General features: G+C 39.8%; 2 protein-coding genes across 3 annotated transcripts; one reads left to right on the plus strand and one right to left on the minus strand.

Annotated features, from left to right (window-relative positions):
* Positions 1 to 1,832: 1,832 nt before the first annotated feature.
* Positions 1,833 to 12,252, plus strand: mrpl44 (mitochondrial ribosomal protein L44). The gene is made up of 4 exons (XM_039759779.1): positions 1,833 to 2,083; positions 8,583 to 9,051; positions 9,387 to 9,565; positions 11,923 to 12,252. The coding sequence occupies exons 1-4, from the start codon at positions 1,908 to 1,910 to the stop codon at positions 12,074 to 12,076; spliced, it is 978 nt and encodes a 325-aa protein (XP_039615713.1). The 5' UTR covers positions 1,833 to 1,907; the 3' UTR covers positions 12,077 to 12,252.
* A 1,397-nt stretch (positions 12,253 to 13,649) lies between these two features.
* On the minus strand, positions 13,650 to 18,150 carry LOC120518510 (transmembrane 4 L6 family member 20-like). Of its 2 annotated transcripts, none has more exons than XM_039741342.1 (4): positions 17,968 to 18,150; positions 16,337 to 16,402; positions 16,050 to 16,204; positions 13,650 to 14,079 (listed from the first exon to the last, which is right to left on the minus strand). In XM_039741342.1, the coding sequence occupies exons 1-4, from the start codon at positions 18,148 to 18,150 to the stop codon at positions 13,803 to 13,805; spliced, it is 681 nt and encodes a 226-aa protein (XP_039597276.1). In that variant the 3' UTR covers positions 13,650 to 13,802. The 2 variants fall into 2 exon arrangements, with proteins under 2 accessions (XP_039597276.1, XP_039597285.1); XM_039741351.1 differs by lacking the exon at positions 17,968 to 18,150 and adding an exon at positions 17,156 to 17,298.
* Positions 18,151 to 23,850: the final 5,700 nt, after the last annotated feature.

Raw genomic sequence — 23,850 nt, forward strand, 5'->3', positions numbered from 1 at the left:
TTTCTTTTTACAGTTCAAAGCCAGATGAAGTTCAAACCTATCCCAGGAGCATTCGGTATGAGGCAGGAACCAGTCCTGGTGGGGTAGTGGGCAAATAAATCCATATGTTTATTAAGCCTATGTGTCCTTGGTCAAGATCACAGGTAGACAGACATAGGGGAGTCCCGACAGCACTTGACACACAGAAGGTGGCAGTGGGGACTACAGGTTATTGGGCATTTTCATGACTCCCCATTCAAGTGAATTAAGCACGGGGTAGGAGAAGCGATTTGGTCACAGTAACAGGTATTTATTGGTAGTTTGGGACTACACCACGTGAAAAAAAGATCAATATCATCCTCTGTTTTGCTAGATACTGCCAAGCAAAATGTGTTTATCAACCTGTGTCTGTATGCTCAAGAGATGTTCTTGTGATCTGCCTTGTCAATTTGCACTGCTTTTTTTGTATTCCCATTTGCTTTGTAAAGCACCTTCTGACGGTGCTCGCTGTGAGGATTTCCTTTTAAAATATTGTTTGATCAGGCCTAAACGATACAATGAATGGCTTCAGAAATTCATAAAGTGCTAATTCATATAAAGAACAAATAAAAAAAAATGATTTAGCACATTTTGTGATGTTTTGCATTATAAAATGGAGTCACTGTATTTTTAGACAAGATTAACATTTAGTAAATTAATAATACAGTATCACAAGGGGTACTAATACTTTTTGGATTCAGGGCTTATTTAAACATTCTCCATTTAATCATGTTGAGGAACGCAGAAAAATCAAAGTATTTCTTTGTCAGAATCTTTTTAAAATGTATCCATCCATCCATCTTGCATATTCAAGGTCAGTATCACAAGGTGCCTATCCTTGATGGGACACCAGTCCATTACAAAGCATGCTTACTTCTGTGAGGCCAGTTTAAAGATCACCATTAACATGTACATCTTTGGGATGATGGCAGTTAAACTTAAGAGACTGGGGAGAACATGCAAATTCCATGAAATCAGTATCTTGGAAGGGATGAGAACAGGGACTTCTGGAGAAAGGGGACTGTGGCACTACAACAACATTTCTTTATATGCTATTTATACTAGCCACTGCAGCACCATTCTGACCTTATTGAGAAGATTCTAAACAGGACTATTTAGTGCAAGTTGGTGAATGTTATGGTGTAGCATCATTTATAGATAATTTTGTATGTATGGCAATTAAAATTAAATTCATGTATTCAGAATATTGTTTTTTGTCCTAGGTAGTGAAAGTAATATTTCTAGTATAGCAGTGACCGATGGAAGGACACACAGGAATGTCCATTTGAAAGGGCAGAGGTTAACAGATGAACAATGTGTAACTTGTGAAGCCATCCTCTACTTAAGAGTTTTCCTGTTCTTGCAATGTCTGTGTGAGTTCTTCTGTTGTTTTCTCCTCCAACATCCCATAGAGACTGTGTGGTATAATAGTTAAAACTTTGGACTGCAAATCCTGAGGTTGTGGGTTCAAACCCCGCAACGAACACCATTAGTATGTCATTCTAATGCCTATGCACTAATTGAATACAAAATCCAATTGTATTTCAAATGTTGCCACTCGCCTTGGATAAAAGCTTCAACCAAATAATAAACACTTCGATCCTGCGCTATTTACTGTGTGATCTGTGGTAGAATTTATCCACAATGTCTTCACAACGTCCGTAGTATACTCTCAGAACAGGATGAATTTAATGTGCTGCAAAACTGAAATGTAACAGTATTAAAAACGTAGCTGTCCAATTTATGAAGCATTTCTACCTTCTTGCACTGGGTGGCGCGGGTGTCCTTTAGTTATACAGTATAAGCCGGAGCAGGAACTTTCCTTCTTGTCCCGTGTTTCCCAGTCGGAGAGTTGTAAATGCTGCCCCGCTGTCAGACTGGTGGTGGACATGGCGACCGGTTTCATTGTAAGTCGTACTTTACCTCACTTCAGAGCTCTTTTTCATCGTGCTGGTAGAAGTACTATTCTGACGCAGACTAGAGAGAAGAAGCGATGGATGAAATCCTACATGATGTTGATGGAGAGAAAGAAAAAACTGGAAGGTCTTCCGCCGCCGAAGCCTCGGTATGCAAAACACTCTAAAACGTGTCTGTTTCCATCGTGTTTGTCTTCCCCATGTTATAGCACAGCTTTAATAAATGAAATTTGCGTAACAAAGAAGACATTACTAAAATGGTTCGTGTTTAAACGTATAGTTGTATTAGCAGCATGAGATAACGCTGTGCATATATTTTAACGTCATTAGTCCGGACCTCACGGACAATGGAACTCGGGGTGGTGTAAGAGAATATTGTGCCTTCATCGGCTTAGCTTCGGGGCCGCTGGCGAGCTTTGTTTTGGATCAGCTTGTGGAGCTGGGAATGTGGCAGATGGTGGTGCCACTGAGCTCGAGTGAGCGGTGTGTCACGGAGCTAAGCGGCGAGTATGCGCTGTCAGGTCGGATCGACCAAGTAACTCTAGTTAGCATCGAACCTCCGAAGTGGTTGTCGTTTTACATTATACGTCAGGGATGTTAACCGACTCGACCATCCTTTTAACGGCCAACGTTGTCTCGCGCCCACAGGTCGTATGGAAGGCATGCAGCTTCTCTGGTACAGTGTTTCAAAAGAGCCAGACGGTGGTGGTAAAAGAGCTGGAAGCCCGCTAATGCCACAGTCTTTAGGTAGTCGTGGTGTGCCCTTGTACGGGTGGCTGGAACGCTCAAATGGTACCAGCGCCGACGCGTTTGAAAAACTTCAAGGTTAACCTTGTCATTTCTCAACCACGCACAGCAGAACGAAATGGCGTCACCCGTCGCAAGAATAGCCAACAAAACCAAACAAGAATAATAACGAGAATAGACATGAATAACCGCCAATATGCATACAGTTAGGGATGAAACTATTTGCTCCCCAGCAAAAGTGAAACATTTTTCTAAAAGCCTGTCTAAAATGTTAAACAACATTCCTGAAACCTTACAGAGTAAAGCATTCATGAATGCAAAGGACCCCATCTGGTTCATTTTGCACTTTCAAAAAAAAATCCCCTAGATTGCTGCATAACAAACTAATTGATAACTGGGTGGTCTTCTTCCTTGGGGCTAGTAGCAATTTGAAGGATTTCAGGCTTCAAACCACACCTGAACTTCATGTGAGTTGATTGCCACAGTTAATCGGCACTTTTTCTACTAAATAGACCTTAATGAGCAAGACTAGGCCGAGAGGCACCACTGTTACATTCTTTGTAACAAGTAATTTCATCATACAAAAAACCCAAATAAATAAGCAGACAGAAGGCTATACTGCCATTTCTAAATGTTTCACAGTTTCTAGAACAGCTGTACGTTACAAGTACAAGGAGACCCCTTCTCTTAGAAACACACCTGGGCATGTTGCAAGTGCAATATATCAAAGACTTTGAAGAGGAAAATCATTGTCGATGTCAACAAGAAACCCTGGATCTGTGCGAAGGTAATTATCATTGAACTGCTCTCTTCTGAACTTGAAGTCTCAAAAAAGGCTGATGTAAGCGATCTTCATTTATAGTGGGCTTCAAGGTCATCACCCAAGGAAAACGCCATTTATTCACATAGCGGTTACACCGAACTTTGCCCAGAATCATTTGAAACGTGGGGATGAGTTTTGAAAGTCTGCCATTTTTGGTCTGATGAGACAGAACTCGGAGCCGTTTGGGCACAGGGAGTGCATTTTACATGCACACACAAAACCAGCATAAGGTGATTAACCCGATTAAGGCAGAAATCTGGTTTCTTATGAATCCACCTTTATATGTGCAAGTAAACGCCTGGAGTTCACCTTTGGCAAAGTGTTCCGATATCGTTAAACGTCATCATCGGCCACCGTCAATCCAGAAAAGAGCGTAAAGCCTGTGATCATTTTCTTGTGTTTCATAAATCTGTTTACTAGTAGTACTTCATGTGCTCTGAAGTAAATAATATACATCTTCGACCTGAGCCCCCAAAGATTCCGTGTGTGTGTGTATAAATATATATAGCAAATAGCCTAAAGAAACATAAACTGGCACTTTATTTATAGGATTATTTTACTGGATTGCATGCAGCATACACTTTGCTGCTTGTCTGTGTGATTAATTTCTGCGAAGGAATGGCACACCAATAAATGTGGATCTTGCCTTACACCCAGGGCTGCTGGGATAATAGTAGTGTAGGTGTTTTTTGACAATAAAATAAGTACTGCGTTAGGTTACTTGTTACTTTAAAATGTAATCCAACAACTTAACACGCATTACTTTTATCGTGTTACCCCACTTGTGCTTATGAGCGTAGTGCTGTCCATTCAGTTCATCAACATACATTTTGCAAATTCTGGAAAATTGAGCCAGATTATTTCAATTTGTAAGGGGGAATAATTAAATCATCCAAGCATCTGCTTGTGGAAATTTTATCTTGTGGACAGACATTTCTACCTGTGGCTGCTAGAAATGTGAGCAAAGGTGACATACAGTATGTGCAGGTGAACAGAATGCAGCAGACATATGCAAACTACATAATCCTTAATTGTAACATGGTTACGGGTTTACATGGCCAAATAGCCAGGATACTCGCAGAGAAATCTATATGTGTTAGCCCAGTTTCTGTAACTGGAAAAAACTGGCATTCCTGAAACAGGTTTCTGTGAATAACCAGGTTATTAAAGGGCATGTAAATGATTTTGTTTGGTGAAAGAAGGAAGGAAGACGCCTTTAACCATAAAAACACAGTTAAACATGAAGGTGGGCACATAATGCTGTGGGGCTATTTTGCTGCTTCAGGGAAAGGAAATTTTGTTTGGGTAGATGGGATCATGAAGAAGGGTAATATTCTGACTGTAGGTCTCCTTTGGGTGTTCCAGTAAGATAATGGTGCAAAGCACACATCAATGAAAGCTGGTCCAGAACTTTTAAAAAGACACCAAAATCAAGGTCCTGGAGTGGCCTTCTCAAAGCCCAGTAGATTTCTCTCACATGTGGATCACAAGGGGCATGCTATTGATTATTCATTGCCGGAAGGCTAATCATTTTGGCCTTGCCTTTTCTTTTTAAACTCATTGCATCGTCACACTTGTGGATTTTGTTTTTATTCTTTTGGAAGCAAGTGTGGCAGAAACTTGGTAAAGCTAACAGTTTTGTCGTGTTTTAGTTGTGGAGCTAATAGTTTCATCCATAACTGTATGTTTACATACAAACACCCTACAGTACTACACAATCCACCACATAAATTGAAATTAACAGACAGTAGCAGAAGTTTAAGGTTGCACAGGTAAATTATTTTTTTGACTGTATCAACAGACTAGCACTGTATTTTTGCTACTAACGTACATATCTTGATGCACCTTGGACATATCCTTAGTGCTTTGGGTCTTTAACCATCAAACACCCTTACCTAGGTGACCCAGCCAAGGAGGATCAATCCCAGGTCTGTGTCCAGGAAGCTTTGTGGACCATGATCCTGTTCCAAAGCCAAGTGGAAGCCTTCAGCCTCCTTGATGCTCCTCGTTTCCTTCATGTGCAGGCTTGTGACGCCAAGGTATTTGAAGATTCAGTACAAGGACTGGCTAGCAAAGGCTCCACAGCCCACCTCGATTGGCCTACATTGAGCATGCCATCTGCTTCTTCTGCTTTCACTGACCAAATCCTCACACGTTACCCTTTTCCTTCTGTTTGTCTCCTCCATTCAGTCTTCCCAGGGGACAGTCAGTTCCAGCATGACCACTTGCCTTGTTGTTGAAGACTTCTGTCCTGAGGGTGGGTACTGTGATGCCAATTGGGAACTTGAGCCATACCCATGGTCAACCAGTAGCTATCAGTCTCAAGCTGTACTGAGTATCCTGCCCAGTTTTCTTTGCTGTAGTTGTACAGATCTGTTCTCGCTGAAACTCCAAGGGGGACAACAGGTCTCTGATTTAAATGAAAAATCTATCCGTGCTTGAGACTTGAAGGGAGCCCTACATTCCCTGCCCCCTCATGCCCCCATTTGAAATATATATCAGCACTTGAAATTACAATGGGGTGGTACCCCCAACACCAACGGCTCTGTTAAAAATGCATACTGACATGGCAAGAACTGGAGGTTTTATGTGTCCACTTCAGGCACTGGATGTAACGCAATACAGTTGAGTTTGTTGAGACTGTAGGCCTGTTGTATAATAAATTAGTATGCATAACAGAGTACTGCATATGAACATAACTGGGAAAATGTCATCTTGTGTATATAAAATGTAGCTACTATTCTAATTAAATTAGTTATTAGGTAATCATTTAGGCTAATTGCAGGATGTTCAAAATATTGCAATATATACAGTAATCCCTCCTCGATCGCGGGTTGCGTTCCAGAACCCCCCGCAATAGCTGAAAATCCGCGAAGTAGAAACCATATGTTTGTATGGTTATTTTTATATATTTTAAGCCCTTATAAACTCTCCCACACTGTTAACGTTATTAGAGCCCACTAGACATGAAATAACACCCTTTAGTCTAACGTTTAAACTGTGCTCGATGACAGTTCTTTCTCACAATAAAAAGAATGCAAACATATCTTATCTTCAAAGGAGCGCCGTCAGGAGCAGAGAATGTCAGTGAGAGAGAGAGAGAGAAAGAGTGACAGAAAAGCAAACAATCAAAAAATCAATACGTGCTGTGGGGCTTTTAAGTATGCGCACCGCGATAAAGTAGCCGCAAAGAAGGGAGCAATGTGAAGGTAGTATTTCAGCATTTTTTAGAGGAGCGTCTGTATCTTCTAGGCAAACAGCCTCTGTGCAAACAGCCCCTCTGCTCACACCCCCTCCGTCAGGCAGAGAGTGTGAGAGAGAACGAGAAAAGCAAACAATCAAGCACCGCTCGGGAAGCACATCGTATATCATTGAGGAGTTTTAGTTAATATGTACTACATGCTCTGATTGGGTAGCTTCTCAGCCATCCGCCAATAGCGTCCCTTGTATGAAATCAACTGGGCAAACAAACTGAGGAAGCATGTACTTTAAATTAAAAGACCCATTGTCCCAGAAATCCGAACCAGCGAAAAATCCGTGATATATATTTAGATATGCTTACATTTAAAATCCGCGATGGAGTGAAGCCACGAAAGTCGAAGTGCGATATAGCGAGGGATCACTGTAATAACTTTGAGGAGGGATTTCTCGACCAGTTGTTTCCAAGTCCAAAAAAAGTTAACAATTACACAATATGAAAGTAATCCCTTTGTGGATTCTGTGCCAGGTTTAATGTAAAGTTTAATGTGAAGCGATAAAAGATGTCTTCCCATGGATTCAGAATTAATGTTTATAAAAGCTTGAGTGATCTGACAAGTCGAGTGGTCCAATAAGGAGTATGACATGACTGGAATGTTCAAAATCCTGAAGGGTCCAGGCCATCGTTTTAAAATGAGCTCAATAACACGGGGACACAGACGCAGTCTTGTTCAGGACAGATTTCACATAAACGTTAAATTGAATAAGATGCCAAGTAGTGTGGTAGACAATAAGACTTTATAGACTTTCAAAACTTGACTTGCTCTTAGTTTGGAGAAATTAGGTGGATAGGATTGGTGCGCTTTGTTGATCCGAATGGCCTGTTCTCGTGAAAATTGTGCTAATGTTCTGAGCCATTTAGTGAAGTTGTAAGCTTGTGGTTTCTAGGCCAGTTTCTCGGACACCAGTCTGCAGTCGTTTCTGGCTCTTTCATTGATGTAAGTCGCACCTTTTTTTGATTTTTTTTTCCCCCACACTTACTATTAAAGCAGTTTGTTGCATTCTTACTGAGTTGGTATCAGTCATATATTTGAATTTGCACCTTTTTTGGTTTGTTATTTTTGGGGCTACTTTCGTTGTCCCAGATTATTTAACTTGCCCATTACTTGACACGTTGTGTCCTAAAGTACTGTGTGCGAGGTGCAAAAATAAAAAGTGTGCTGTCTTTACAAAGTTGACATGTCCCCTCTGTGATATTGTTTGGCTGCATGTGTTTGTATTCTTCAGAACGGTTCTTTTTGCTGTGGAGGTGGCATATCAATACAAATTCAATTATTGCCCTTTTTTTTATATACATATCTCATAAATTCTGAAACACTGTTAATAAAGTTTAGGCTGAAGCCTGAGCGTATCCCAGCAATACTGAGTGGCCTAAAGGAAAGGGTGCCAGTCCATCACAGAGACTACACATACAAATGGCCGATCTTACCAGGGTTAGCACAACCTTGTGATTGGGGTTTTGGTTTACAGTACCAGAGGAAAACCTTTGTAGACTCGGGGAGAACATACAAAATCCACAAAGTCTACAAAGCCAACGTTGGATTTAAATATCACATGCTGGACCCATCAAGCAGTAGGGTAACCATTATACTACTGTGCTGCCCTTTATTCTTTACAGTAATATTTGTTGTTAGCCATGCTGGTGCAGAAATACATTTGAATATGTTTTTGCAGGTCTCTTTTAATGTTTATTACTGTTTAACTGGCTATAAGAATAGAAAAAATGTCCTTTTTTTTTAAATTAAGTTATCCAGTAACAGGTTTGCATCAGTTATTTTCTCTCACAAGAGGGCGCTGTGTTAACCACCTTCTGGTTTTAGTTCACAGCAGCCTAACTGGGATTATCATGCTGAGGTTCAGGCGTTCGCCAACCGACTCCAAGAGGAGTTCACCCTTGAACATCTGAAGACTGCTTTTGTTAACCCCTGCTATATTTGCTCAGAAGAAGCCACCCGGCGTGAGCTTGGTTTCGATAAAGCAACTGCAGTTCTGAACTTGAAAGATAACCAAGAACTTTCAGAGCAGGGTTCAGAGTTCGTGTACGGCTATCTCGCCAGCTGCCTTCAAGCAGCACATCCAGACCTGCCTGCTGTGGGTGTGAATGCCATTGTTGAATACCTGACAGGCCCGGATGTCATATGCCATGTGGCGAAACACCTTGCGGTGGATGACCTGACCCTGAGTGGCGAGTTCCCTGTGCCGAACGAGGTTCTTCGCAAGACTTTCCTTGCTGTTGTCGGAGCATTGATTCAAAGCAGTGGAGTCCAGAGGTCTGCTGTGTTTGTAAGGGTGAGTCTTCATTTTGTCTTGTTCTCCTTATTTCCACTGATCATTTCTGAGCAGTTAATTGTGAGGCTGAAAAAACAGGCTTTTTGTTAGCAGCCTGCTGCTTTTGATGCCGTAGGATGAAGATGATAATCAAAGTTCTACATTTTTCACCTCTTTAGTTCTGCCATTTTTTAGTCAAGCAAGTTAAGAGTGTTTTAGGAGTGATTTTTTTATTTGCTCCATGTGCAGGATAACATTTAGACATTTGCCACAGTTCATTGGCTAAGATCTGTTTTTAGAGTTGCCTGTCATGTCGGTCATTGCAAATTATTTCTTGGATATTTTTCCCCCCAAAGGATTTCCTAATCACTGAGTTAATTGGTAAGGACTTGTTTGAACTCTGGCCGGTCAGTAATCCCATGGGTCTGCTAGTGGACGAACTGAAGAAAAGGAGTCTGCCACTGCCAGAAGCACGGCTAATCAGGCACGCGGGAGCCAGCACTGTGCTGCCCTTGTACTTTGTGGGCCTGTACAGGTGGGTCTGTCACTCTTTGGTTCTTGTAAGGTAACGTAGAAATGTGCTATGTTTTTGGTTTTTTTTTAAGGGTTTTGATATTTCATCTGTTTTGTTATTTACAATACTCCAGCACAGGGGTATCCAGCTGCCTCTTGAGAGCCATGTGATGTGTTTCCTCGGACTTAGGGGCCAATTCTTACACTTACAGTGGTGTGAAAAACTATTTGCCCCCTTTCTGATTTCTTATTATTTTGCATGTTTGTCACACAAGATGTTTCTGATCATCAAACAAATTTAACCATTAGTCAAATATAACACAAGTAAACACAAAATGCAGTTTTAAATGATGGTTTTTATCATTTAGGGAGAAAAAATCCAAACCTACATGGCCCTGTGTGAAAAGTAATTGCCCCTTGTTAAAAATAACCTAACTGTGGTGTATCACACCTGAGTTCAATTTCCGTAGCCACCCCCAGGCCTGATTACTGCCACACCTGTTTCAATCAAGAAATCACTTAAATAGGAGCTGCCTGACACAGAGAAGTAGACCAAAAGCACCTCAAAAGCTAGACATCATGCCAAGATCCAAAGAAATTCAGGAACAAATGAGAACAGAAGTAATTGAGATCTATCAGACTTGTAAAGGTTATAAAGCCATTTCTAAAGCTTTGGGACTCCAGCGAACCACAGTGAGAGCCATTATCCACAAATGGCAAAAACATGGAACAGTGGTGAACCTTCCCAGGAGTGGCCGGCCGACCAAAATTACCCCAAGAGCGCAGAGACGACTCATCCGAGAGGTCACAAAGACCCCAGGACAACGTCTAAAGAACTGCAGGCCTCACTTGCCTCAATTAAGGTCAGTGTTCACGACTCCACCATAAGAAAGAGACTGGGTAAAAACGGCCTGCATGGCAGATTTCCAAGATGCAAACCACTGTTAAGCAAAAAGAACATTAGGGCTCGTCTCAATTTTGCTAAGAAACATCTCAATGATTGCCAAGACTTTTGGGAAAATACCTTGTGGACTGATGAGACAAAAGTTGAACTTTTTGGAAGGCAAATGTCCCGTTACATCTGGCGTAAAAGGAACACAGCATTTCAGAAAAAGAACATCATACCAACAGTAAAATATGGTGGTGGTAGTGTGATGGTCTGGGGTTGTTTTGCTGCTTCAGGACCTGGAAGGCTTGCTGTGATAGATGGAACCATGAATTCTACTCTCTACCAAAAAATCCTGAAGGAGAATGTCCGGCCATCTGTTCATCAACTCAAGCTGAAGCGATCTTCGGTGCTGCAACAGGACAATGACCCAAAACACACCAGCAAATCCACCTCTGAATGGCTGAAGAAAAACAAAATGAAGACTTTGGAGTGGCCTAGTCAAAGTCCTGACCTGAATCCAATTGAGATGCTATGGCATGACCTTAAAAAGGCGGTTCATGCTAGAAAACCCTCAAATAAAGCTGAATTACAACAATTCTGCAAAGATGAGTGGGCCAAAATTCCTCCAGAGCTCTGTAAAAGACTCATTGCAAGTTATCGCAAACGCTTGATTGCAGTTATTGCTGCTAAGGGTGGCCCAACCAGTTATTAGGTTCAGGGGGCAATTACTTTTCACACAGGGCCATGTAGGTTTGGATTTTTTTTTCTCCCTAAATAATAAAAACCATCATTTAAAAACTGCATTTTGTGTTTACTTGTGTTATATTTGACTAATGGTTAAATGTGTTTGATGATCAGAAACATTTTGTGTGACAAACATGCAAAAGAATAAGAAATCAGGAAGGGGGCAAATAGTTTTTCACACCACTGTAGCTGGCCTTCTGGTTTCTTTTTTTCCTTCATTCATTATGTAGGTTATGAATTACATGAAAGTCAAATCGAGCAGAAGCATGCATCATTGTGGCATTTGCATGCTGAGCAGTAAGATAAATGCACAGCTCTTAACAAGCGCTTCATCTTTAATATACAGTATAATAAATATCATCAAGGAGCTTCTCAAGTGAAAGTTACAATATAATAATCACAAAAGCAAAAGAAAAACATGAAAGTAGTCAAATTTTAAAAAAATGTACAAAGAACAGTTGTAAATACATTTTGAGAACACAAAGACCACAATTGCAGACCCTTAGTGGAGAGACACTTTCATAGTGATAAATGTAGTTTTAAGAAGGTAGGACAGGACACCTTGGACTTCAGCCTCAATCTGAATGTTGCTGTCAAGTGGAACTTCACAAATTAACTAAAGATTAGCACTCCATACAATGAATGGCGGCTTAGAAGTCAGTAGGCAACAAGCAGCCTAAAGAGCCGGTGGCATTTTTTTTTCCTAAATGTCACCTTGCGTTCTCTGTTCTGTTCTGTTTTTCCAGTGATAAGAAGCTAATAGCAGAGGGGCCTGGTGAAACGATTCTGGCAGCCGAAGACGAGGCCGCAAGAGTGGCTCTGCGTAAAATCTATGGCTACACTGAAAACAGAAGGCCATTGGAGTTTAAGAGCAAACAAGGACTGGGCTGCAGCAGTTAGGAATACATAAAAAAAAAAAATTACAATAAAGACTCTACTGTTTATGGGTTTTTAAGAATTCATTGACAGCTGTCAGCAGGTCACTTGTTATCCTTGGAAAACCCCCTTTGTGTTGGACGGGCTGTTTTACTTTGTATTTGAAGTGGGGCAGAATATAAATAAAAATCAATCATAGACTGGTTGTGTTTACTAAAATAATTGTAAAAGTTATTTACAATACTGAATTCATGCATACCCCAAAGATATTATAGGTTTATATTAAATTATTGTTGTCTGTACAGAGAACAGCAAAATCCTTCCTAATAACAAAAATTAAATACATCACACATCAAACTGTGTCTGAAAGATTCCAAGCCCCAGGCAGCAGTATGCTTTACAATGGTGGGTAGGCTTTTTCTGTACTCAGTGTTGTTTTACAGCTTGTTTTCCTTCAAAATCAACAAATGAAAATATTCCAATACAAATGAAATCTTGGTTTTCTTATAGCATCATAGTTTATACTCTTTCTTGCTTAACACTTGCAACTCTAAGTTGTGATTGTGAAGCATACGTGTTGCATGTTACTGTTTCTGTTCAAGAAGTCGATGCACAAGTTATGTGTAATTTTGGGAAAAAAGCATCCAAAAGGATTACTTACCACCACCACCGACAAAATGGTCATTTGTCATTTGTTTATCTGTTACTTACCCAGTATTGTTGCTCATGATGGCCATGTAGGTAACTGACATTTTTCAAGGATGTTTTAATATTGTTTGCTGCTGTTCTGCATTGACAAACACTGAAGCCTGTTGTGACAGAAACTTTGACATCTCCATTCTCCATGAAAATGGGAGCTTCACAATTCTCAAGCGTCCCTAGAAGCAACAGGTAAGTAACTTATTTAAAAAAAGAAAAAAAAAAACACATTTGGGTGGAATATTACTTTGTCAGCTTTTAAAATTAAACCTTTGTGTTATGTTGTGCACCTTTTCTAGAGCTTATTAACATCAACATGTGTGTATATATATATATATATATATATATATATATATATATATATATATATATATATATATATGTGTGTGTGTGTGTGTGTGTGTGTATATATGTATATATATATAATATAATGTAGTGTCTGTGTGTATATATACAGCAAACAACTGCAATGTCTTCTGTGCTATCTACTTTCCTTTTTCTACTAAGTTCCATTACCTGTATGACTCAAGTGTAATAAAAATTACTTATACACAATTTAAATCAGTTATAGTCCTGTAAAGCCACACTGTTAAAGACAGAGAAATGTTACTTTGTAATGAAGTTTCCAAGTACAATACAATTTTGTATGTACACACAAGGAGTGCTGCAATGGGCTTTAACAGCCCCCCAGCCTTGACTCTCTAAGAAGACAAGGAAAAACTCCCAAAAAACCCTTGTAGGGAAAACAAAATGGAAGAAACCTTGGGAAGAGGTATTTCTTTGAACTGCCTTTCCCAGGTAGGTTGATTGTGCAGTGGGTGTCTAAAAAAGGGGTTCAATACAATACACAGAACAGAGCACAAGTAATCCCCAATACAATATAACAGTGCAATAGAAATATCACAAGTACAGAGCAGAATTCAACAGTAGATGATATCACGTAATATGATTTAGATTTGTTCAGAGTCCTGGAGGCCTCCCCCTGTTGGCCATTCTAAAGCTGTGTCAGTGCTAGGCCAGCCAATCCAAGTATGTGCTGCCTCGGCATATTTCACATTGGCATATTCCTTCTCGGTTTGGATGTTCCACACAAACAACCAAATGTTCCAGAAACAATCTGCAGGGCACTAAGAAGAATTTCAAGCAAGGCAACCATGCTGAGTCCTGCAAAGGCAATCAGGTGGATGTTCTTCTGCTCCATTTCATTCAAGTACAGCGTTGGTAAATGACCTTGTCCAGTTCCCAGCAAAGGCCTGGTTTTATTCATCACGCTTTCACAGCCATTTTCAAAGTACCACTTCATGTTAAAATTAACATTTGAAATTAGGCTAGAAGGTAAGGAAAGAAACACTGTGATTAACAAGCTGCTTCAATGACAGATTTGTATAAAAGCCCCTTTTTTTGAAAGCAGTACCACAACCTCTTTTAGATCTCTCCTTTCATTTTATAGTAAACACTCTTAGGTAACATCCATTCATCATCCGCACTAGCAGATCAATCCTTCCTATAGTGCCTTTCATCGTGGGCACTGTTGTAACATTTTCTAGTGTAATTGCTGTGCAGTTCTTCTGTGGGTCTTGCTACTCTACAAAGTGTCACCAAGGACACACTTCTTCTGTTGTCTCGTTCATTGTGCACGCAAAGAAAGCCATTATGTGGCACCCTTAAGGCCGAGCATCATTGAAAAAAGCATGCCATTTTATGGAAGCACCATTAATAGTACAGCAAACAAATTGGAAGCACCATTAATAGTACAGCAAACAAATAAGTGCCTTTTGTAGTGTGCATCCGTATGCAATAAATGCATACAAATGTTTCATTTTCCATCAGACTTTCTTTATGCTTGACTCCATTCTGCATGTGATGAGTAATTGGCTCAAGCAAACAAACAAAAAAGCAAGTTTGTCATCTTCTCAAATTTGAATCATTACAACAGTTTTAACTTTCGTTTCTGACAGATTTTGACAAAAGATGATTGAAACGGTTTTCAGCCATCCACGGAGAAGCCAGTGAAGTAGCCCCGTGGTGACAACTCGGCGTTCCCACCAACGAGAACATTTTCTGTTGAGAGAAGAGAGAGAGCGCGGGCCAAAGTACAGGGTGATCCAGATCGTCTGGATGACTTTGATTTATGCGGGGACGATTCTTCATGTCGTCAGTTCGCACACTTCTCGATGGTCCGGGATTTTTCGGGTGATTTTCTACGTAATAAACTTGATAAGTTATAGCGTAATGAAAATTGCATAATTAGATCTGGACCACCCTATAGACGGATAGATACTTTATTAATCCCCAAGGGGAAATTCACATACTCTAGCAGCAGCATATTGATAAAAACACAATGCAAGGAGAGAGTGTGAGGCAGGTATAACAACGTGTAGCAGGTATGAAGTGTAGCGCATTTGTTCTGCCTCGAGTGTCTTGCGCGGCCCAGCTGTGGCGAGTCGGGTAGCGGTGGGCGGCCTCGCCGTTATGAGCCCCGCCCACCGCGCTCTGCCCTGGACGAAGCTGGATGGCCGCTATAGCGTCACAATTAAGCACAACAGTATCGCACCGAACGCGCTAGCCTGGCCAATCCCGTCACTTTTTACTCCAAGCAGTCGTGCGGCTCCATACATTTGTGCAATGATTAACCGAGTACACCCGTCAGCTGGAGAAAATCTAAAAGTAGACTTTGGGTTCTGAAATGTGACACACCACATTATAACCATAGCCGCTTAATCCGACCCGACCTTATTGTGTTGTGCCCATTCGCATACGCACAGGGCCAACTTTTGAAAATGCCGATGAAACCAAAAAACGTGATTTGGGTGACGTGAGAGGACTAATAGACGTTTCGAGGGAGAGCATGCAAACTCCACAAAGACAATGATCGGGACCGGCGGCATTGCAAGCCTGAGTTAAAGGTGCAGCTGCATTAATCACTACGCCAAGGTGCTGCAACGTAGTTTATCGGCGCTTTGTCGGGTGACCTCCGTGTCAAACATAAGAACGCATGGCGCTGTTGTGTTTTAAGGCTGACGTGAAGTAAGCGGGAATGCAACTGAATTTAATACATGCATCCCGCGGGCTGTTCAGTTAACAGAAACACCGTCTTTCATCAACTTGATTACATCTTGCCTGAAGAAGGGGCCTGCGTTGCCTCGAAAGCTTGCATATTGCAATCCTTATAGTTAGCCAATAAAAGGTGTCATTTTGCTTGGCTTTTCTCAACATTCATAACGGCTAACACGGTACAACACCCTAGTACTATCAACTTGGTCAAAATTCTGTTCACCTAACTGCGTGAAATTCTTACCTGATATTCCTCAGGTTAAAGTCACAAGACCCCTCAATGGCATCTTGGCGGACATCGCACAGTAATGGCCCTTGTGCCAGGGCATAGAGGGATATAAGCACACAGTAAAGGGCCCCCGCAATGCCGACAATGCTGAGGAGGACGGACGTCAGCATCTGCGAAGAAAACATTTGTGTTACTGATGGCAAGGAACGAACTGCAGAGTAATCCGGCGCAGGAAGGGAAAGGCAAAAGATTCAAGTGGAAATTATGCTTGACATGACTAGTGATATGGCGAGACTGCTCACCCCAGTTCTGGAATTGCAGCTTCCTCTCTTTTTAGCAGCAAACGTCATGGCAACCACAGGTAGGACCTTTAGGAAAATTAAGAAAGGAGAGCATTATTCGTTTAGTGTTCACTGTAAAGAAGCACAATTTGCAGTGTGTGCTGACAGTTAGACAGGCGGGGGTTTCGTGTGAAATCTGCCAGTATTCTAAACCGATGGTTGGTTTCTGATGCCCTGATCTATTGAGCCTGTCTCGTGTGGCACATCCCAGCTGACACCGCTGTCTCCCGCACATAAAATGCAAATTACTGTACTGTAGATAAGACTCTGACGTTAAAACTGTAGCTGAGATTTAGCTTATCGGTGGTTTTATTTTTCCACGCCTTGATGAAACCTCTTCTGGAGAAAAAAAGTCACGGACTATAAAACCATACTGTAGTCTTGGTTTTAAGTAAACAGAATTGAAATGTCAGTTTCAATTCCTATACGGTATGTACAAAGCCCGCATATTGATTGCCATGTCAGTTATGCGACATACAATGTCCACATTCAAATGTAATTGGCGTGTGTTTTTAATGCCTAATAACACACCCATAAAACTGTAACGCAAAGGTTCTTAAACTTTTTTTCTCGAGACCCAATTTTGTCCTTTTCCGCTGTGCGTCATCCAGGTTGTGGGACTGCCGCCGATCGTTGTCCCAGGGGTGGGTGGTTGCCCCTCTTAGTGAATCGCCGACAATATTTGTCGGGGAAGGGGGTTCCCCATTGGCTTAGTCTCATCGCAAAGACATTCCGCAAACCGTTCGCGACCCTTTCTCATTCCGTACAATTGCAACTCACGACTCGGCGCCGTCCGAAGTTCAGATATCCTGGAGCCACAAATGCGTCGCGACACATAGTTTAAGAAACACTGATGTAGAGGATACATTGTTTTTTTCCCCAATGTGCCACTGCATTTAAAACATCCATTCAACCATCCTTGAAATCACTGAATCCACTGCAGAATCGGGGGCGCCAGAACCACCAAGCTGTGACAACAGCAGGCAGGATGGCGAAGCACAGACGCGCACACATGACATAAAGTTACATTAGCAACTTGAAGTAACCATTGAACCTAAACTGTACGGAGAGGACATTTAAACTTATTATCCAGTGACTATTTTGACATTCAAACCCGTTTTCCTGGAGTGTTTAAGCTGCTTTACTAATCATTGCGCATCCACATTAACTCACTTTTGAATGCATTACATATACTAAGTAACGGTCCACCTCATGCATCTACTGTTACGGTATTCAGTACAGTAAAAGCAAAATTACGAATACGAAAAACTGATCAGATCAATCGGTTCTTCTGTATAATTGCGCTCAGAATGCCTAAGTAGCTACTTACTGATCGCTTTAACTTTAAAAATTTGCAGCGTTAGAAAAGATTAGAACGTGTCTGCACTTTGACAGTTCAGAAATCAAGCGAGCACTGCTACACATCGTCACAGCAATACTTCATCTAATGTATATGTGAAATATCGGGAAAGCACGTGACTGTCTACGTAAATGACCTTTAGGAACTTCACTTTGGTCCCCAATACACAGTGCCGCATCACCCGAGACCTCTCGACCTGTAGATCCTATTAGAATTAAATTACCCAACTTACGAGAATGCCGCCTCCTAAGATTCCTGGTAACCACCACTCATAGCACGAAATGGCATTTTGAAATGGGGAGCCTTCTGTAGCGTAGTCGGCAACGATAGGAACGAGGTTTAGGCCAATGGCAAGAATGGCCAAAGTTAGGAGAAAATATCCATTGCAAGACGTGAGGGCCTCGGAGCAGGTCATCGTAAGGCGCGAGCGCTAAGCTGCCGAATCCGACGCAGTGTGGCTTGTTGATGAATATCTCTCTATAAATCACCTACCGCTGGTTAAATATTACTAGATAATAACTAGTGCCTTATAATGTGGGAGCAGGGTCCAAATGTACTAAAGGAGGAAATGGGAGCGACAATCAAACCACTGTTTCATTTATATGGGCATCGATTAAGCAAAAAAAAAAAGTGTGTGTGTGTGAAGGGTTAAGTGTTAAGCAGGTTCAAGTAGTCATTTTATTTGTTATTTTTGGATTTTTTTTCTTTTATAGTATTAAACCATTTAGACACGAGGGTACTCAGATCCGGCCCTGAAGGTCTGCAGTGGCTGCAGTCTTTTGCTGTAACTATTTTTTTAATTGGAGCCTGTTTATTTACTACGAAAGCAATGGTTTTGGGGGGCTCAGTTTGAGCTGTGTCACGATTCAGAACCCTGAACTGCACACAGTTGTTTTAAGGTTTTGTTGCCTGTTTTGTTCACCATCGTCAGTTAATAATGAAGTCGAAATGGCAAAGACACCACCAGCTCACCAGCTGACACGCATGCATCATAAAATATCTGTTAATAAATTGTTTAGATGAATAACAGAGACAGGAAAGGTCCAAGAAGTACAGATCTGAGAACATACAGATTAATGTTCTCAGAAAATGGAAAATCTCCAATGTGATACAGATTTGTCTTGGAAAAATGAGAGCACGTAACAAGCCTTATAATTAACTACCAAGTTTCTTTATCTGCTAATTTTGGCGTGGACCTCCAAGACCATAGCCGAGTACCCCTGGTTTAAACGAGAACAGGCCATTCAGTCTAACCAATCTTGTTCACCTATTTCTTTAAAATTAACATCATGTTGAATTATGAAGGTTCCCAAAGTACCATCGTCTGAACATTTATAGAAAAATGCATGCAGTGGAACAAACAGATACGGATGTAGACAGTTTGATAGAAAAGGAGCTATATAAAATGTAGATAAATATATAAATAGATACAAAAGGATCTACATACTGTAAAATGTAGTTAAAAAGACAGACAGACAAGAAAGGAGCAGGGGTGGATCTACCATGAAACAAATGAAGCTTAAGCTTCAGGACCACCAAATCCGTGAGGGTCCCAGAAGCGACTTTACTCCAGATTGTTTAAAAATTAAAGATGTCTACTGTATGAGAAGGGGTTTTTAAAAAAGTAATAATACCATGTAATTCAATACAAAATAATAGTTAAAATAAAAATTAAAAGGTTTAATCAAAGTGTCATGTAGGCTGGCTGTAATTGAATAAAAAATCATTCAAATTCAGGATGTTTCATTCTAAATATATTTAATATAAAATAATTATAAATAATTTGAAGCACTATTAATATTTATGACCAAAATTACAATTTTTTCAATAAACTTGTTTATCTTAAGCTACCCATAATCCAAAAAATGAAAGCATATTTAGTTTACTTGTGGCCACTGTAAAGGACAACATTTCGGTAACTTTTTATTTATACAAACAATGTTAAAAAACCTTAAAATATACTAAAAATGTAATAAGATTACAATAAATAATAACAATTTTTATCTGTGTGCAGTTAAAATCTCTCTATTATAATAAAAAAAATCCTGGGACGAGACAAGACTTTTTAGCCTGGGATAGGACGTGACTTTTTCAGAGAGATACTTTCACGTCCCGCGAGATGAGACTTTGTGCCAAGAGATTTACCCATGCCTTGGGCCGGAAATAAAAGACAAAGAGTAGATGACAAAGTAGAATGTCATAAAGAATTCAAAAATGTTGGGGCGATACACATACAGAGCAGGTTAGAGATAATGAAAGTACTAAAATTCGAAAGTCTCAAAAAAATAATAGTAAAGATCGCATTAGATAGATAGATAGATAGATAGATAGATACTTTATTAATCCCAAGGGGAAATTCACATAATCCAGCAGCAGTATACTGATACAAAGAAACAATATTAAATTAAATAGTAATAAAAATGAAAAGAATTAAAATAAAATTAATGTTAGCATTTACTCCCCCGGGTGGAATTGAAGAGTCGCATAGTGTGGGGGAGGAACGATTAGCAGTGCAAACAAATGGAAACTTTTACTCGGTGAAATAACGGAACATCGAAAAGAGATCGAATATATTGTTCGGATTTAGACTTTAAGTCGGAGACTTGTAGGTTGTCTAATTCGTGTTGCTATCAGGGAAAAGTAGTGTTTCTTCCCATTGAAGAGGCGTATCTGCGAGAATTAAAAGATTTGTTGTTTGGTAAAAGTGAAATCCACATACGCAAGTGGCAGAGATGTGAAGTGGCTGGCGTGTAGCGCAGGCCGGGATGTTGGCGATCAAAGCGAGCAAGGTAGTACAGTAATAATTAAAAGTGTGCAATTAAAATACAGTAACAATTAAAAGGTATTAATATAATTTTTGGTAGATGCAAACAGTAGGTGACGTGCTGTAACAAAAAAGGGACGCCGTGGAAAAGGTAGTCACAATGCTAGCATGAATCCTGTGACAGCATTTGTGATGGCAATCTGGACAAGGATTAATTTCAATAAAGTGTTCATAAAGATACAATATTTTATTTGCTCCCACTCAAAAATAAAAGTTATACTTAGAAAAGTAAAGTAATAAAGGTTGAGTAGCATTAGATTAGACCTGCATGTATATAACATCGCCGTAGTTTTCATCCTCCCATAACTTGAAAACTATAAGGCATAAAGTTTTAATCACACTAGTGATTTTGACATATGAGATAATCCGGTACAGCAATTTTAAATTAAAATCTGACGTGTAGTGGTTCCATTTTTTTTTTTTAAATTGTGCTGATCTGATGTGTTGTGATCATTGAAGAAGGTAACAGCAGTTACCGAGACCTTCTTGCTGGGCCTTCATAACAGTTCAAGCGTCAGGGCCCCAAAACTGTAGGTCTGCCCCTAGAAAGGAGCTACATAATATGTTGACAGTCATGAAAGGAGCCGTATAAAAGATAGAGAGATGAGCAAGGGAGTGTTCCATCGCACTTCGACCCTCTAAGTGCATTGAGCAGGTTTCAAAATGTGTGGATGGATTTATATCAGCTGGATATTTTAATTAAATCCTCCGTGATTTGCTGGGTGTCATTACACATCTGATTACTTTAATGCCACCTGAAAAATAATGCAGTAGATCTTTTTGGCATATTCACTGATAAACTGTAGGTAACATCCGGATTCTTCCTAAGACTATAGCTCATCTATTACTTTATGACCTCTAAACACGTACATATTTTATTAGTTTACAAGTTGAAATATCAGTGCTGCTCCAGAAAGCATGTAGCTAAAGCCACATCATTATTGCTCAACTCTGACTGCAATCAGTCACATAGTTATGAAATGTCTTTGCGGGTTCAGATTTCCATCAGTGTGATTTTTTTTTTTTTTGCAGAACATTTATGGGAATTGCTGACAAATAATCCACAGAAAATCTAATTTTATAACAGAAACACATCTGTCTTCCTCAAAACTGAATGGATGATACAACCCCTAGCAAACATGATGGAATCACTACTCCCGGAGGATGTTCATTCAGCTGGCTTACAGATATGACACAAATAGTGAACATTCTGACATTGTAAAACAAAATTAAATGAATTGTTGTAATTAATGGCACATTTTTTGTTCAGAACAAGTAGAGGAACAAATTATGGAAATGTTAATGCAAAAAATGACATTTAATAAACCAGCAGATTGAACATCCTCCAAGAGTAGCGAGTCCATCATTTTTGCCAGGGGTTGTACTGCAGAATATCAAGACAGCGTTCAAGGCTTCGTTCAAAATAAGTTGAGCCCATAGTCTCCATAAGAAAACTGCATAAACTGCAAACCATTTGCTCAGTGTTCTGTCCTAAAATAAAGAAAAAATGGTGTTTGCTATATTTACATTTATATGTACAATTTGAAACCTTTACTAATATACAGTAAAATTATTATTGTTATTGACTTGTTAGCAAATCTGCGTGAGAGACCAGGCTACTGGTCACTTCCAGCTGTGCAATATTTCTCAAATATATCTCTTTGGTTCTCATCATAACTAATTGATAATATAGATACACAATCATTTATCTTTATTTATAATCATACTTTGTATTAAAATATTTGAATCGAAAACGGCGGTGGAATTTTGTCATGATTACATATGGATTATCTAGATTACGTGCAAAGTAAAAAAGAGTTATAGTCACCTAAAGTGTAAGTATTATACAATATTTGTTGCAATAATTTGCTGCAGGTAATACTGAATTTAGCTATGTTTAATTATGATAATAATGGCAGAAATAAAAAAAATTATATATACAATTAAAAGTATTACCAGGAACACGACATGGACGTAGTAACTTATTGTTCTCATTACATCTTTATATTTACATGGCATGTTCAATGTGTACATGTTATTGTTAAACTGATGATGTATAAATTATTATTAGTTATTGAAAGAATAGGCGTTATATTGAACAGTTTTTAATATCGTGTACACATTGAACATGCCATGATATTAAAAATTTGGATGGTTGTTTAAATTAAATACTACTTGCGGTGGAGTGTTTTTTTCTCAAATTTCATATCTGTTTGCTTTTTATCATTATAAATATCTATCCAAAATTTGAATAATCTATTTGTAATTGTAACCATAATTTACTTAAAAACTTCGCAAAGGTATTCAGTTAAATACCACTTGCAGTTGCCAGAAGTGGCCCAAAAGTTGATAGGATTCCTTATCTTTATATCTAATACGCTACCGCGGCTGTCCATTTGTCTGTCCAGGATTTTAAATCACCTGTAGCTCGCAAACCATTTGAACTATTGACCTGAAATTCGTTACACATATACTACGTGACGTCTACTGTCCGCTTTCGGGGTGATGATAGACCTCCAAGGTGATTCCTCTTTTTATTTTTATTTTATTTTATTGTAGAATCAACTCTTGGGAGCCGTTCTCATCCCTACCACCTTCGCTGTCACTTCCCCTTCCTCTTCATATCTTAAATCATTCTTGAGGCAGATTGAAGACATAAGTGGCAGCTTAAGTGAAAAATTAAGGAAAACACAACACAATCACTGACTTAATCAGTTTTAACACGAAAAGATGCCGACGAAAGAAGAGAAGCAGCGGGCCGCTAGGGTGGAGAAAAGAAGAGCTGCTCATGAAGCAGCAAGCGCATCAACCTCTGAGCAAACAAATGGTAAACGTACAGAGAAAGAAAGAGGATAAAAACTATGATTGCTCAAGTCAAGTGTATTCACTGCACGTTATCATGCAGTGCGCCATTACTGGTTTTTGATATAAAGTAGGTGTACAAAATCTCGTTGATCTGGGTCAAAGCATTTTCGAGTTATCGTGTTTACATACAGACAGAGAGAGAGTGGTCCCATAGGGAAACCATTTTGGTTGCCAAAAGACCGATCCACATGAAAGTTCCAGAAAGAACCCTTATTTATTGAATTAGGTCTATAACAGGCTCCATACAGTAAATAACCAATGAGCAGATGGTAGCAGATTTGTGAAATTCCAAGAAGTCATGATTTTAAAAGGAGTCTTGCTGCTCACAATCACACAGGCTAAGTCCGGTGCTTCTAATCTCTTAGCACCCTGCTGGGCAGCCTAACATACATTCAAGATTTCATATTTTTTCTTCATATCAGGAAG

The sequence above is a fragment of the Polypterus senegalus genome, chromosome 1 (assembly GCF_016835505.1).
Source record: "Polypterus senegalus isolate Bchr_013 chromosome 1, ASM1683550v1, whole genome shotgun sequence".
Taxonomy (NCBI): domain Eukaryota; kingdom Metazoa; phylum Chordata; class Cladistia; order Polypteriformes; family Polypteridae; genus Polypterus; species Polypterus senegalus.

Bases quoted from the DNA above. Each gene is read 5' to 3' on its own strand.
- mrpl44 (XM_039759779.1), top strand. From the start codon at position 1,908: ATGGCGACCGGTTTCATTGTAAGTCGTACTTTACCTCACTTCAGAGCT. The intron at 2,084-8,582 runs GTATGCAAAACA...TTCTGGTTTTAG, and splicing joins CTTCCGCCGCCGAAGCCTCG to TTCACAGCAGCCTAACTGGG. The intron at 9,052-9,386 runs GTGAGTCTTCAT...TTCCCCCCAAAG, and splicing joins GGTCTGCTGTGTTTGTAAGG to GATTTCCTAATCACTGAGTT.
- LOC120518510 (XM_039741342.1), bottom strand. From the start codon at position 18,150: ATGACCTGCTCCGAGGCCCTCACGTCTTGCAATGGATATTTTCTCCTA. The intron at 16,403-17,967 runs GTAAGTTGGGTA...ATTTTCCTAAAG, and splicing joins TCTTAGGAGGCGGCATTCTC to GTCCTACCTGTGGTTGCCAT. The intron at 14,080-16,049 runs GTAAGAATTTCA...CTTACCTTCTAG, and splicing joins TTTAACCTGAGGAATATCAG to CCTAATTTCAAATGTTAATT.